The 12157-nt window shown below is 47.7% G+C and overlaps 1 protein-coding gene across 1 annotated transcript in view; it reads left to right on the top strand.

Annotated features, from left to right (window-relative positions):
• The first annotated feature begins 4005 nt into the window (after positions 1–4005).
• The window catches only part of NKD1 (NKD inhibitor of WNT signaling pathway 1), a 143180-nt gene continuing 135028 nt past the window's right edge, over positions 4006–12157 (top strand). The window contains exons 1-3 of the mRNA XM_073604988.1: positions 4006–4206; positions 6504–6536; positions 11959–12065. Coding sequence (XP_073461089.1) covers positions 4182–4206; positions 6504–6536; positions 11959–12065 — 165 coding nt within the window. The 5' untranslated portion in view covers positions 4006–4181. The remainder of the gene's footprint in view (positions 4207–6503; positions 6537–11958; positions 12066–12157) is intronic.

The raw sequence follows: 12157 nt of genomic DNA, 5'->3' as shown, positions 1-12157 counted from the left end.
CTCACTCAAAAAGTGAAGCCCCGCTGGTTCAGTCCTTCCCCCCCAGCCTGAAGGTTACAGCCGTTTGTACCAATTTTTATTGGTTCCGGCTCCCCCTTCCACAATCCTCACCTAGGCAAGGTGGATGTCCCTTGTCCCTCCCCTTCCTGCAGCCTCCCAGGACATGTCACACGTCCCAGGAGGCTGTAGGACCGTTACCAGAGCACCACGCAAGCTTCTGCATGCTCAGTGGGGATCTGGCTGTGGTTACTCAGAAAACCACAGTGGTAAGAAGAACCAGCTGCGAGAAGGCAGCTCTGGACATCAGGCACTGATACATTCCTGATTTTGAGGGCCCCATTCACATCTACACATTGTGCTAATGCTCTTTTTTTTCTCTTATTTTTGTGTGTATTTCAGTGACAGCATAGGGCAGCTCGTTTACTTGAAATGCACCTTTTGAGGGTGAAGATTTTGGCGCTTTTTTACTGTGTGTTTTGGTGTGTTTTGTGGCGCAACAAAACACGTGTCTGCTAGTTGTATCTGTGGGGCCAGTAGGACTAGTGTGATAAGTGTTTTTTTTTTCCGGGAACATGCCAGAAACAAAGGCTCTGCTGTGAATGGAGCCTAAGACCCAATACACATTATTAGATTTTCTGCAGATTTTTGTCTTCAGATTTACCAAAACCATGTAGTGCAAGGGCCTGCCTGATTGCATACACATTGAAACTCTTAAGGTTTGACTTCATATTATATGGTTTTGGTAAACCTGAAGACAAAAAGCTGGAGAAAATCTAATAGTGTGTATTGGGGCTTAATGTCAGCAGCTATAGTATTTATAACTACTGATTAACTAGCTCACCCACCACAGTACTTTTACTGTTGCAGGGCGGCAGCTACAAGGACCATGGCGCACTGGTACATCGCTGCTTGTTTGCAGGTTTGGAGCATGTGCCCCTGGCCGCCTACTCCCCTGTGATTTTACATAGCAAGAGTTCATTAACAGATCCCGGACAATAATTCATGGCCGAGACCTGCTGATCGGCTGTGTAAAATCACAGCTTAGAGCCACGGGCGGATCGGGGAGGGGGCAATGGGGCAATTGCCACCCCCGAGAAATGCGTTGCCGGGTGGGTGAGAGAGTGGGCGGTTCCGCGGGCGGGAGAGAGCAGGCAGCTCCGTGGCGCCTCTGCGGGCGGCTCCACGGGTGGGTGAGAGAGCGTGCGGGCCGTGTGGCGCAGTTTGCGGGCGGTCGGCGCCGTTTGTGGGCGGGCGGGCCGATTTGCCAGGTGGCTCAGTGCGTGTGTGGGCAGGTTAGAGTGAGAAATCAGGCTCGGTGTGAGCGCGCAGCTGGCCAATCAGCTAGCCGGGGGGCGGAGGAGCAGAGAGATGAGATCATCTCTCACCACCCTGCACCTGCCCTGCATCCCTGCAGTAACTTCCTCCCTCACTGTGCAGGCAGCGTGGGCAGCAGAGAGATTACATTATCTCTCTGCTGCCTGACTCTGGGACAGCAAGATACAAGCAAGACATCACCTTAGCAGGCAAATGACAATCTGCAAGGTGTGGCAGGTGACGTGCAAAGTGACAATCCGCAAGGTGTGGCAAGTGACAATCTGCATCTGGTGGCAGGCAAGTGACAATCCGCAACGTGTGGCAGGTGACAATCCACAACGTGTGGCAGGTGATGTGGCAAGTGACAATTTGCAACGTGTGGCAGGTGACAATCCACAACGTGTGGCAGGTGACGTGGCAATTGACAATTTGCAATGTGTGGCAAGTGACAATCCGCAACATATGGCAGGTGACGTGGCAAGTGACAACATGCATCTGGTGGCAGGCAAGTGACAATTCACGTGTGGCAGGCGACGGTGGCACACTCAGGGCTTCCACTGATTCTGCATTATGGTGAGTTGAACCATTTCATTTTATACTACAATGTAATATTAGAAATAATGCACTTCAATCATCCTGACACCATAACAACCATGGTGCCAGGATGATTTAAGCGCCAACACCAGCCATTTCCCTGATAAATTGCCCACAAAAAAAACATATTTTCTGGCAGTGCCCCTCCCAAGACTAGACTCTGGATCCGCCCCCGCTTAGAGCTCTGTACAGAGGGAGCGATCACTTTGTTTCTTTTCCCTGCTAAGGGTAAAAAAATCAATCTGTAGTACAAAGCAGCACACAGTAAACACATGAACACTTGGTATGCACACAATTATAACCCCTTGATTGACCCTAGATATTAACCCCTTCCTAGCCAGTGTCATTGGTATAATGACAGTGTATATTTTTAGCACTGATCACTGTATTGGTGTCACTGGTGATGTCAGTGTCAGTTAGTCAATGCCCACAACGTGCCAGTCAGGGGTTGATTTACTAAAATTGGAGAGTGCAAAATCTGGTGCATCTGTGCATAGTATCCAATCAGCTTCTGACTTCAGCTTGTGCAGTTAAAGAAGAAGTACAGCCAAAGCTTGTTTGGCTGTACTATTCCTGTGGATTACAGGAGTGCATATGTTCGGGGTTCGCCCACATGCCTGGATTGGCTCTCAGCTCCTGAGCAGGTTGCTCCCACCCCCTCCACAGCCCAGCGCTCCAGTAAATGGGGGGGGGGGGGATTAGGAGGAGCAGACAGTGGTGACTGACAGTCACCAGCTCTCTGCTCATAGAGCACTGAAGACTGAGCGATCGGCTGTGTTTGATCGCTCGGTTTTGTGTGTTAGAGGTGTCGGGGACCAATGTTGCAAACACCTAGGTAAGTATGCTTCTAAAAAAAAAATTTTAAGAATCCCATACTTCTCTACTAAGCTTTGACAAAAAAAATGGAAGCTGATTGGTTTCTCTGCAGAGCTGCACCAGATTTTGCACTCTTTAGTTTTAGTAAATAAAACCCGGGGGGGGGGGGGGGGTAATTAACTAAAGGCAAATCCACTTTGCACTACAAGTGCACTTGGAAGTGCAGTCACTGTAAATTTGAGGGGGACATGCAAGGAAAATATAAAACGGTATTTTGCTTGTAGATGATTGGATGATAGAAGACAGCAGAGCTTCCCCTCATTTCAGAGCTTTCCCTCAGATCTACAGTGACTGCACTTCGGAGTGCACTTGTAGGGCACAGCGGATTTGCCTTTAGTAAATCAACCCCCATAGTGTCAGATTACCCACGGCCACGGCACTATCACAGTCCCGCTATAAGTCGCTGATCAACGCCATTACTAGTATATAAAAAAAAATTCCAGTATATGAACACATTATAGTTTGTAGACTCTAACTTCCATGCAAACCAATTAATATACACTTATTGGGATTTTTTTTTTTTTTTTTTTTCAAAAAATACGGTATGTAGCAGAATACATATGGGCCTCAATTGATAAAGAAACTTGATTTTTTTTTTTTTTTTTTTTTTATGTATTGGATATGTTTTATAGCAGAAAGTAAAAAAAAATCGTTTTTTTTTTTTTTTCAAAATTGTCTTTTTTCGTTTTGTATATTAAAAAAAGAAAAAAAAATGGTGATCAACTACCATCAAAAGAAAGCTCTATTTGTGGGGAAAAAATGATATAAATGTAATTTGTGTACTGCGTCACATGATTCTGCAATCGCCGTGCTCTATAGCAAAAGATGGCCAGGTCATGAAGGGGGTAAAATCTTCCGGAGCTGAAGTAGTTAAAAAAAAATAAAAAAACAAACAAACAAAAACGAATAAAACCAAAACACAAGAAAAACAAAGTGCAGCTCCTCTTGAATATAAGCGGCGGACTATGAGAGGTTCCTGGAAGGGGGAAGTGATTTCAAGGGATCCTCCATGTGGTGAAAGGCATTGGAGGTGGATTGCTGGTTGTGTGAGTTGTTGAGAGATGAGTTTGGAGTCCATCAGGCACACCCCCATCCTCCCATCCTCCTCCCTCCATTCACACACAGTGTCTCCCTCCAGCTCCTCTCCTCCTCCCTGTCCTGGCCCCCCTCCCCCTCCTCTGGCTCCTCCCCCCTCCTCCTCTGGCCCTCCCCCTCCTCCTCTGGCCCTCCCCCTCCTCCTCTGTGCTGTCTGGCAGAGTGTTGGCTCGGTGTAGTCGGCAGGCTCCTCGTCTATGGGGTGTCAGCGCTTCTAGAACCCGGATCGTATGAGCGGCGTGTGCGATGGATTGTCCGATGTCTGGATTGTAATGTGTGTCTGATGTTGTGGATCCCGAGAGATGGGGAAACTTTACTCTAAGCACGGTGAGCGATGTTCGGGGGGGGATGGCTGTGTGTGTATGGGGTGGTCGGTGGTGGGGGGGATGGCTGTGTGTGTATGGGGTGGTCGGTGGTGGGGGGGATGGCTGTGTGTGTATGGGGTGGTCGGTGGTGGGGGGGATGGCTGTGTGTGTATGGGGTGGTCGGTGGTGGGGGGGATGGCTGTGTGTGTATGGGGTGGTCGGTGGTGGGGGGGGATGGCTGTGTGTGTATGGGGTGGTCGGTGGTGGGGGGGATGGCTGTGTGTGTATGGGGTGGTCGGTGGTGGGGGGGATGGCTGTGTGTGTATGGGGTGGTCGGTGGTGGGGGGGGATGGCTGTGTGTGTATGGGGTGGTCGGTGGTGGGGGGGATGGCTGTGTGTGTATGGGGTGGTCGGTGGTGGGGGGGATGTCTGTGTGTGTATGGGGTGATCGGTGGTGGGGGGATGGCTGTGTGTATGGGGTGGTCGGTGGTGGGGGGGATGGCTGTGTGTGTATGGGGTGGTCGGTGGTGGGGGGGATGGCTGTGTGTGTATGGGGTGGTCGGTGGTGGGGGGGATGGCTGTGTGTGTATGGGGTGGTCGGTGGTGGGGGGGATGGCTGTGTGTGTATGGGGTGGTCGGTGGTGGGGGGATGGCTGTGTGTGTATGGGGTGGTCGGTGGTGGGGGATGGCTGTGTGTGTATGGGGTGGTCGGTGGTGGGGGGGATGGCTGTGTGTGTATGGGGTGGTCGGTGGTGGGGGGGATGGCTGTGTGTGTATGGGGTGGTCGGTGGGGGGGGATGGCTGTGTGTGTATGGGGTGGTGGGGGGGATGGCTGTGTGTGTATGGGGTGGTCGGTGGTGGGGGGGGATGGCTGTGTGTGTATGGGGTGGTCGGTGGTGGGGGGATGGCTGTGTGTGTATGGGGTGGTCGGTGGTGGGGGGATGGCTGTGTGTGTATGGGGTGGTCGGTGGTGGGGGGGATGGCTGTGTGTGTATGGGGTGGTCGGTGGGGGGGGATGGCTGTGTGTGTATGGGGTGGTCGGTGGGGGGGGATGGCTGTGTGTGTATGGGGTGGTCGGTGGGGGGGGATGGCTGTGTGTGTATGGGGTGGTCGGTGGTGGGGGGGGATGGCTGTGTGTGTATGGGGTGGTCGGTGGGGGGGGATGGCTGTGTGTGTATGGGGTGGTCGGTGGGGGGGGATGGCTGTGTGTGTATGGGGTGGTCGGTGGTGGGGGGGATGGCTGTGTGTGTATGGGGTGGTCGGTGGTGGGGGGATGGCTGTGTGTGTATGGGGTGGTCGGTGGTGGGGGGGATGGCTGTGTGTGTATGGGGTGGTCGGTGGTGGGGGGGATGGCTGTGTGTGTATGGGGTGGTCGGTGGTGGGGGGGATGGCTGTGTGTGTATGGGGTGGTCGGTGGTGGGGGGGATGGCTGTGTGTGTATGGGGTGGTCGGTGGTGGGGGGGATGGCTGTGTGTGTATGGGGTGGTCGGTGGTGGGGGGGATGGCTGTGTGTGTATGGGGTGGTCGGTGGTGGGGGGGATGGCTGTGTGTGTATGGGGTGGTCGCTGGTGGGGGGGATGGCTGTGTGTGTATGGGGTGGTCGTGGTGGGGGGATGGCTGTGTGTGTATGGGGTGGTCGGTGGTGGGGGGATGGCTGTGTGTGTATGGGGTGGTTGGTGGTGGGGGGGATGGCTGTGTGTGTATGGGGTGGTCGGTGGTGGGGGGGATGGCTGTGTGTGTATGGGGTGGTCGGTGGTGGGGGGGATGGCTGTGTGTGTATGGGGTGATCGGTGGTGGGGGGGATGGCTGTGTGTGTATGGGGTGGTCGGTGGTGGGGGGGATGGCTGTGTGTGTATGGGGTGGTCGGTGGTGGGGGGGATGGCTGTGTGTGTATGGGGTGGTCGCTGGTGGGGGGGATGGCTGTGTGTGTATGGGGTGGTCGCTGGTGGGGGGGATGGCTGTGTGTGTATGGGGTGGTCGTGGTGGGGGGGATGGCTGTGTGTGTATGGGGTGGTCGTGGTGGGGGGGATGGCTGTGTGTGTATGGGGTGGTCGTGGTGGGGGGGATGGCTGTGTGTGTATGGGGTGGTCGGTGGTGGGGGATGGCTGTGTGTGTATGGGGTGGTCGGTGGTGGGGGGGGATGGCTGTGTGTGTATGGGGTGGTCGGTGGTGGGGGGGATGGCTGTGTGTATGGGGTGGTCGGTGGTGGGGGGATGGCTGTGTGTGTATGGGGTGGTCGGTTGCTTGGTGGGAGACATCTAATGGTGCTTTTTGTTCTCTTCTCTCCTCCGATCTTCACTCCGATCTCCGGACTGGCAGCTGCAGTCTGCAAACCCAGAGAAAGCCCTGAAGGTAGGAAATGTCCTCTCCTTGTCTTCTGGGGGCCCTATAGGTCATAGATCGATGTATTGATCGGTCGCTACTGGCCATACACGTAACCATCCTTCACCGATCAGATATGAGTCACCCATCAATTCCCAGCCAAGTGATTCTGATCGGTCCGGATGGCAAAATCTGATCACAGGAAAGACATTGAATATGATCGGTAGTGGTGATCACATACACTTTGGTTTTATTATTCGATCTATGTACAATTCCATCAAATCCACAAACCATTAAATAGACAGAAGTTTTGATCCCATTTGATGAAACTGCCAGGGCAGAAAACTATCGATTGTTTTCCATTAATCGGCAGCACTGAGATACTTGTTCACAAATACGATCGACTATATGATGACATTTTGTCCCTGTGGGAACAGAGATGTGATTTAGAACTTATCAAAACTATTAATAAAAACCGACGTCCCCATATGTGACATTGGGATCAAATGGGTTGTCAGCCATAGACTGATTATTCCAATCCATCAGAAAAGATATCAGAGTGTGTATGGTGCAGAAAACGATCTTTTCAATCTTCCGATTGTATTTCCAATGTTGTTGAACGATTCTGTACAATTGATCTTTAGACCACCCCAACCAAAAACCGAAAAGTTGGATAAAAGTTAGTAAATAAACTTGCTGTCTTGGTCACGCAGTTAGTTGTCCCCATGGGGTTGGACTATTTCTTATTATTGTGGTGGTGTTGTTGTTTTGTTGTGTATTATTAGGCTGTCTTCAGCTCTATTCTTATACATAGGAGTTCTTGGTTGGGTCCTGCTCTGTCTCTGATGGTGCCTTTTTCCAGCTCTAGTTTTGGAATGTTCCAGTGTTGTGAAGGTTTGTGCATTACATTGTAAAGTTCCTGTGAAGTTGTCCCTGTGAGTGGCGGTCCCATGCAGAGTATACATTAGAGGCTACATTGACTGCTCTTATGTGTGTGATTGAAGACTGGCCAGAAGACTGTGCCATGTGTTTTTGTCAAGCCTGGGTCATTATCCTCCTGAGGGTCCCGCCTTTTAAGATCTGATGACATAGCGTCGGGTTGTCACCCCCTGTGCGTTCTAAAGCTCTGCTTACCACTTTTATGTTGTCCTCCATGTGTTAAGTCTTTGTCAAAGTTTGTCACCTTTTTGTTTGGAGAATCTCTGGCCAGATCATCTCACGTGAACAACAAAGTCTGAATCAGGCATTATCGCTTTTTCCGAACCGTGTTCACGTTTTCTCTGTGCCGTGGTACATTCACAGGGCCCATAGAGTAGTATTGCCTGGATGTCAACTTAAAAAGCAGATTGTCCTCTAATGTTTAACTGATTTGGCCAGCTGCAAAACATATGGACTTGGTTAATACCAAGGCAGAGCTCTGTCTTTAAAGCTGAACTCCAGGGATGGATATTTTTCCATAGTTACATTAGTTCAGCTTGGATCAGTGTAAGTATACAAATCCCGTACCTGACTGGTTACTGTGGAAGCGCAGAAGTACTATAGTAGCTGCCGCCACCGCCACTATTACACCGGATCCTGTGCCTAGCAGCTGCCCTGCTCCATCTTGAACACAGGGGGTTGTTCGCTCAGCACAGGCGGTACTCAGAGAACTCTCTGCATTTTCCCAACAAATCGAATTGGATGAGACAGAGATGCAGGCGGTGATGTCATGATCTCCAACACTTCCAATCGGAGAACGCCACATATTCACTGAGGTAAAAAACAAGGATGGCGCCCGTGCCAAGTGAATGATCCACTGTGGTTAGTGCAGCAGGGCGACCACTCAGCACAGCATCCGGAAGACCACGAGGATAACAGTAGTAGTGGTGGTTACTATGGTGCTTCTCCACTTCCACAGGTATGGGATATGCACACTTACATAGGTCCAAGGTGGATCATTGTAACTATGCAAACATGTCCGTACATGGAGTTCAGCTTTAAAGTGACACTAAGGGGTTGACTTACTAAAGGTAAATAGACACTGGGGGTTATTTACAAAAGGCAAATCCACTTTGCACTACAAGTGCATACTACAAGTGCAAAGTGCACTTGAAATTTCACTGAAAGTGCACTTGGAAGTGCAGTCACTGTAAATCTGAGGGGTAGATCTGAAATCAGGGGAAGCTCTGCTAATTTTATCATCCAATCGTGTACAAGCTAAAATGCTGTTTTTTATTTTCCTTAGATGTCCCCCTCGGATCTACAGCAAGTGCAATTTCAAATGCACTTGTAGTTTGCACTTGTGCAAAGTGGATTTGCCTTTAGTAAATAACCCCCTATGCACTCTGTAAGTGCAGTTGCTCCAGAGCTTAGTAAATGAGCAGCAGCTCTGCTGACTTCCATCATCCAATCATGTGCAAGCAAAAATGCTGGTTTTTTTACATTTTCATTGCACGTAATTGGGTATTTTTTCCAAAGTGAAGACTTACCTCATTTAGCTTTGAAGCAACTGCACTTTGCAAACTGCAGTCTATTTGCCTTAAGTAAAATAAACACCTAAATGGCATCCTTATCTATACACATCCGGCTACTTTGTGGCCCTGTAGTGTATTTTCCATGAAATTCTTTCTTGTTGTGTTTTCCTTCTTCCTTATAATATCTTTTGTGAGATCCCGAAACTCTCATTTTCCCCCTCACTTTCATTTGTTTGAAATGGGCAGTGCAAGTTTAGTTGTGGTCATGTGCACTGCTCTGTGCATACTACACATCCCGAGTCCCTGGTCCACCTCGGAGTAGATGACATTGCCATATGGATGACTCTTACTGGCTTCTGCTGGTTACTAATCGTTTTCAATCTTGGAAATATATCATTAACCACCAGGGTAGTATTGGGTAAGAGATACAGAAATCAAAGACTTGGCAGGAGAACATGAACAAGCAGAGACACAATTGCAGAACTTTGTCTTCGTCAAGTGTTCCTTTGGTAGCTTAGATTTAGTGTGTGTAATATATATATATATATATATATATATATATATATATATATATATATATATATATATATATATATATATATATATTCTCTATCTATCTGGAAACAAATGAGCACATATATATATATATATATATATATATATATATATATATATATATATATATATATATATATATGTGTGTTTGTTTTTTTGTTGTTTATTCTTTTTTTTTTTTTTAAGTTACTAAAGCCAAACTAAGGACTGAAAGTATTTAATTTTTGTAAATATTTTCAATGTGTTGATGTTTGGATGTAGCTGGGAGTTGGGGATTCGACTTTGTTTGGTTTTACTGATCTGCAAACAAACTGTCATTGGACTGATGATCTGCCGTGTGATTTGCCGTTTGGTTTAATAGATGGGGACCTGATTTACTTTGTTTCTGTAGCAGAGACAGTGCCTGAATGATGGACTTGTGTTTGTGTGAGAGTGTTTGATCTGTGACTCTGTTCCCTGTCTAATCCCTTCATGTGTCAGTGAACCTGTAAGCTGGTTTTTACCAATGCTTATAGCTGATCTTTGAAATGCAAGCATCCTGTGATCTAGTCTAATGCCCTGGAATGTCTTAGATCAGTGATATGGTCAAAGTGTTTCCTTGACTAAAAAGAAATTTGTGATTTCATTTTAATTGCATTGTGTACAGTAAATCTTTTTTGATGACGTGCGGAGTAGCCCTTAAGCTTCGGTGTGTTATAAAGTGTTCACTGGGTCATGGTGACTTCAGGAGTGATCCTGGGAGTGGACGGTCTATGGCAGGTTATCGTTTTTATTATTTTTTATCTATTATGTGAAACTTCTTGCCGCCATTGTTTGTAACTATATATCAATTTCCAACATTGGTTGGTGGTTTGATGGTTACCAAATATGAGGTCAGTTTGGGTGACTCTCTAGTTTGTATAGAAAAGGAAACAGATCTGTCACTGTGAGCCAAAGATACATGTACAGTAAGGTGTAGTCATGGCAGTACCTGCTTTTAGAACCAAGGGAAACTGCATAAGGCAATCAGAGGAGCCAACGGACTCCTCCATCAGGTGTCTTGTGGTCTTGTCTACAGGCAGAGGAGGCAGTGCCATCTTGGCAATAGTCCTGCCTGGGGGCTTTGGCTTCTGCTGCGGCTTGGTTTTGGATTTATTAGTCATACCTATTCCATAGGTAGGTGTCTGAAGAGCCGTGGTACATAAGGGTGCAGTTGTAGAAGGTTTTTGATAGCAATAGCCACAGCCATGGTGCTCAAAGCTCCTAAAGTGAGTGGAGCAGGGCTAGAACACTGCCATCTAAGTGTGCGGCATGCATGCGCCCCCATGACAGTACCTGTTTAAGGGATTGTTTTTTGCCAGTTTTATTATGGCCAAAGATGGCCACATGCATTGGGGGAACCTAGTATGTTTTCCAGGTTATTTAAGTCATCCCAAGGCCTCTTGCAAACTGCTGCCCTAAAAACTCTGTGTTTTTAGGCATACAGGTGTTTTTTTTTTTTCTACTGACCATTGTTTTCTATGTGTCTGTACACACAGGTGCGTAAACATGTGCTGTGTATATAGATGAGTGAGAAAAAATGCAGAAATCTGAGTTGCAGATGAGTATTTTCTGTGCATATGCATGAAAATACTTGCGTAAAATGTTAATTTGACAAGGTCAAAATTCCATTCTGAGAGCTAGAATTTATTTTACTCTTGTACATGCAAATATATGCAAAATAAGTGCAAAAAATGTGCACAAACATCAGTGCCGTGTGCATGTACCCTAAAGGACGAAGAAGAATTGGTTCGCTAAATAGACATTGGTGTTTATTTACTAAAACGGCATGGTGCAAAATCTGGTGCAGCTCTGCATAGAAACCAATAACCTTTCAAGTTCTATTGTCAAAGCTTAATTGAATACGCTGAAGTTGGGAGCTAATTGGCTACCAGTTTTAGTAAATCTCCCTCATTTATGCCCAAGAAAGTCCTCCCAGCTATAGCTAATCAAGCAACCATAGAAAGGCAGACATCTCCACAAATGCCATCAGGCGGCTGCTCGTTCTTGAACATGTCATGCAGCTTCGGGACCATTGCGCTCATCTTCCCGATTCGTTTGATGATAGAGCCAGTGCATGCACAAATGAAGGCTTTGTTTCATATACGCTACATAAAACAGGAAGATCATTTTTCTGTCTCTGAGAGATTTTCCAATATGATTACAATCACTTCCAGTGACTGGAAGCACTCAACACTGCACCTCTATCTGGGGAGATTGTTACAAGTGACAGTTCAGTCTGTGGCATGTCTTGCCTTTGTTGGTCCTTGTGTGGTCAGCCTCAGTCAATGGTTTTGACAAGATAGGGTGCTAGATAATGTATGCTTTATGTCATTAGAAGGAACTAGGACAGAGAGCTGAAGTATTCTTTTTTTTTTTTCTTCAATTCTTCCTTGAAACCTCACCGCATATCTGTCTTCCTGTAGGTGACAGTTTTGCAGTAAATGCTTGCCTGACTCGGAAAGGCATAGAAGATTGGATTGCCAAGCAGAAGACTTCCCAAGTTCCCAATCACAAGCCTGGGTGCAAAAGGGTAAGTCATCACCCTTCATAGTTATTTATATATCAATCTGTTTATTTGGTGTTTCAAGTAAAGCATTTCCATTCAGTTATCAGGTGAATGTC

This window comes from Aquarana catesbeiana, linkage group LG11, assembly GCF_042186555.1.
Source record: "Aquarana catesbeiana isolate 2022-GZ linkage group LG11, ASM4218655v1, whole genome shotgun sequence".
Lineage (NCBI taxonomy): Eukaryota > Metazoa > Chordata > Amphibia > Anura > Ranidae > Aquarana > Aquarana catesbeiana.
This window is presented reverse-complemented; position numbering and strand designations above follow the sequence as displayed.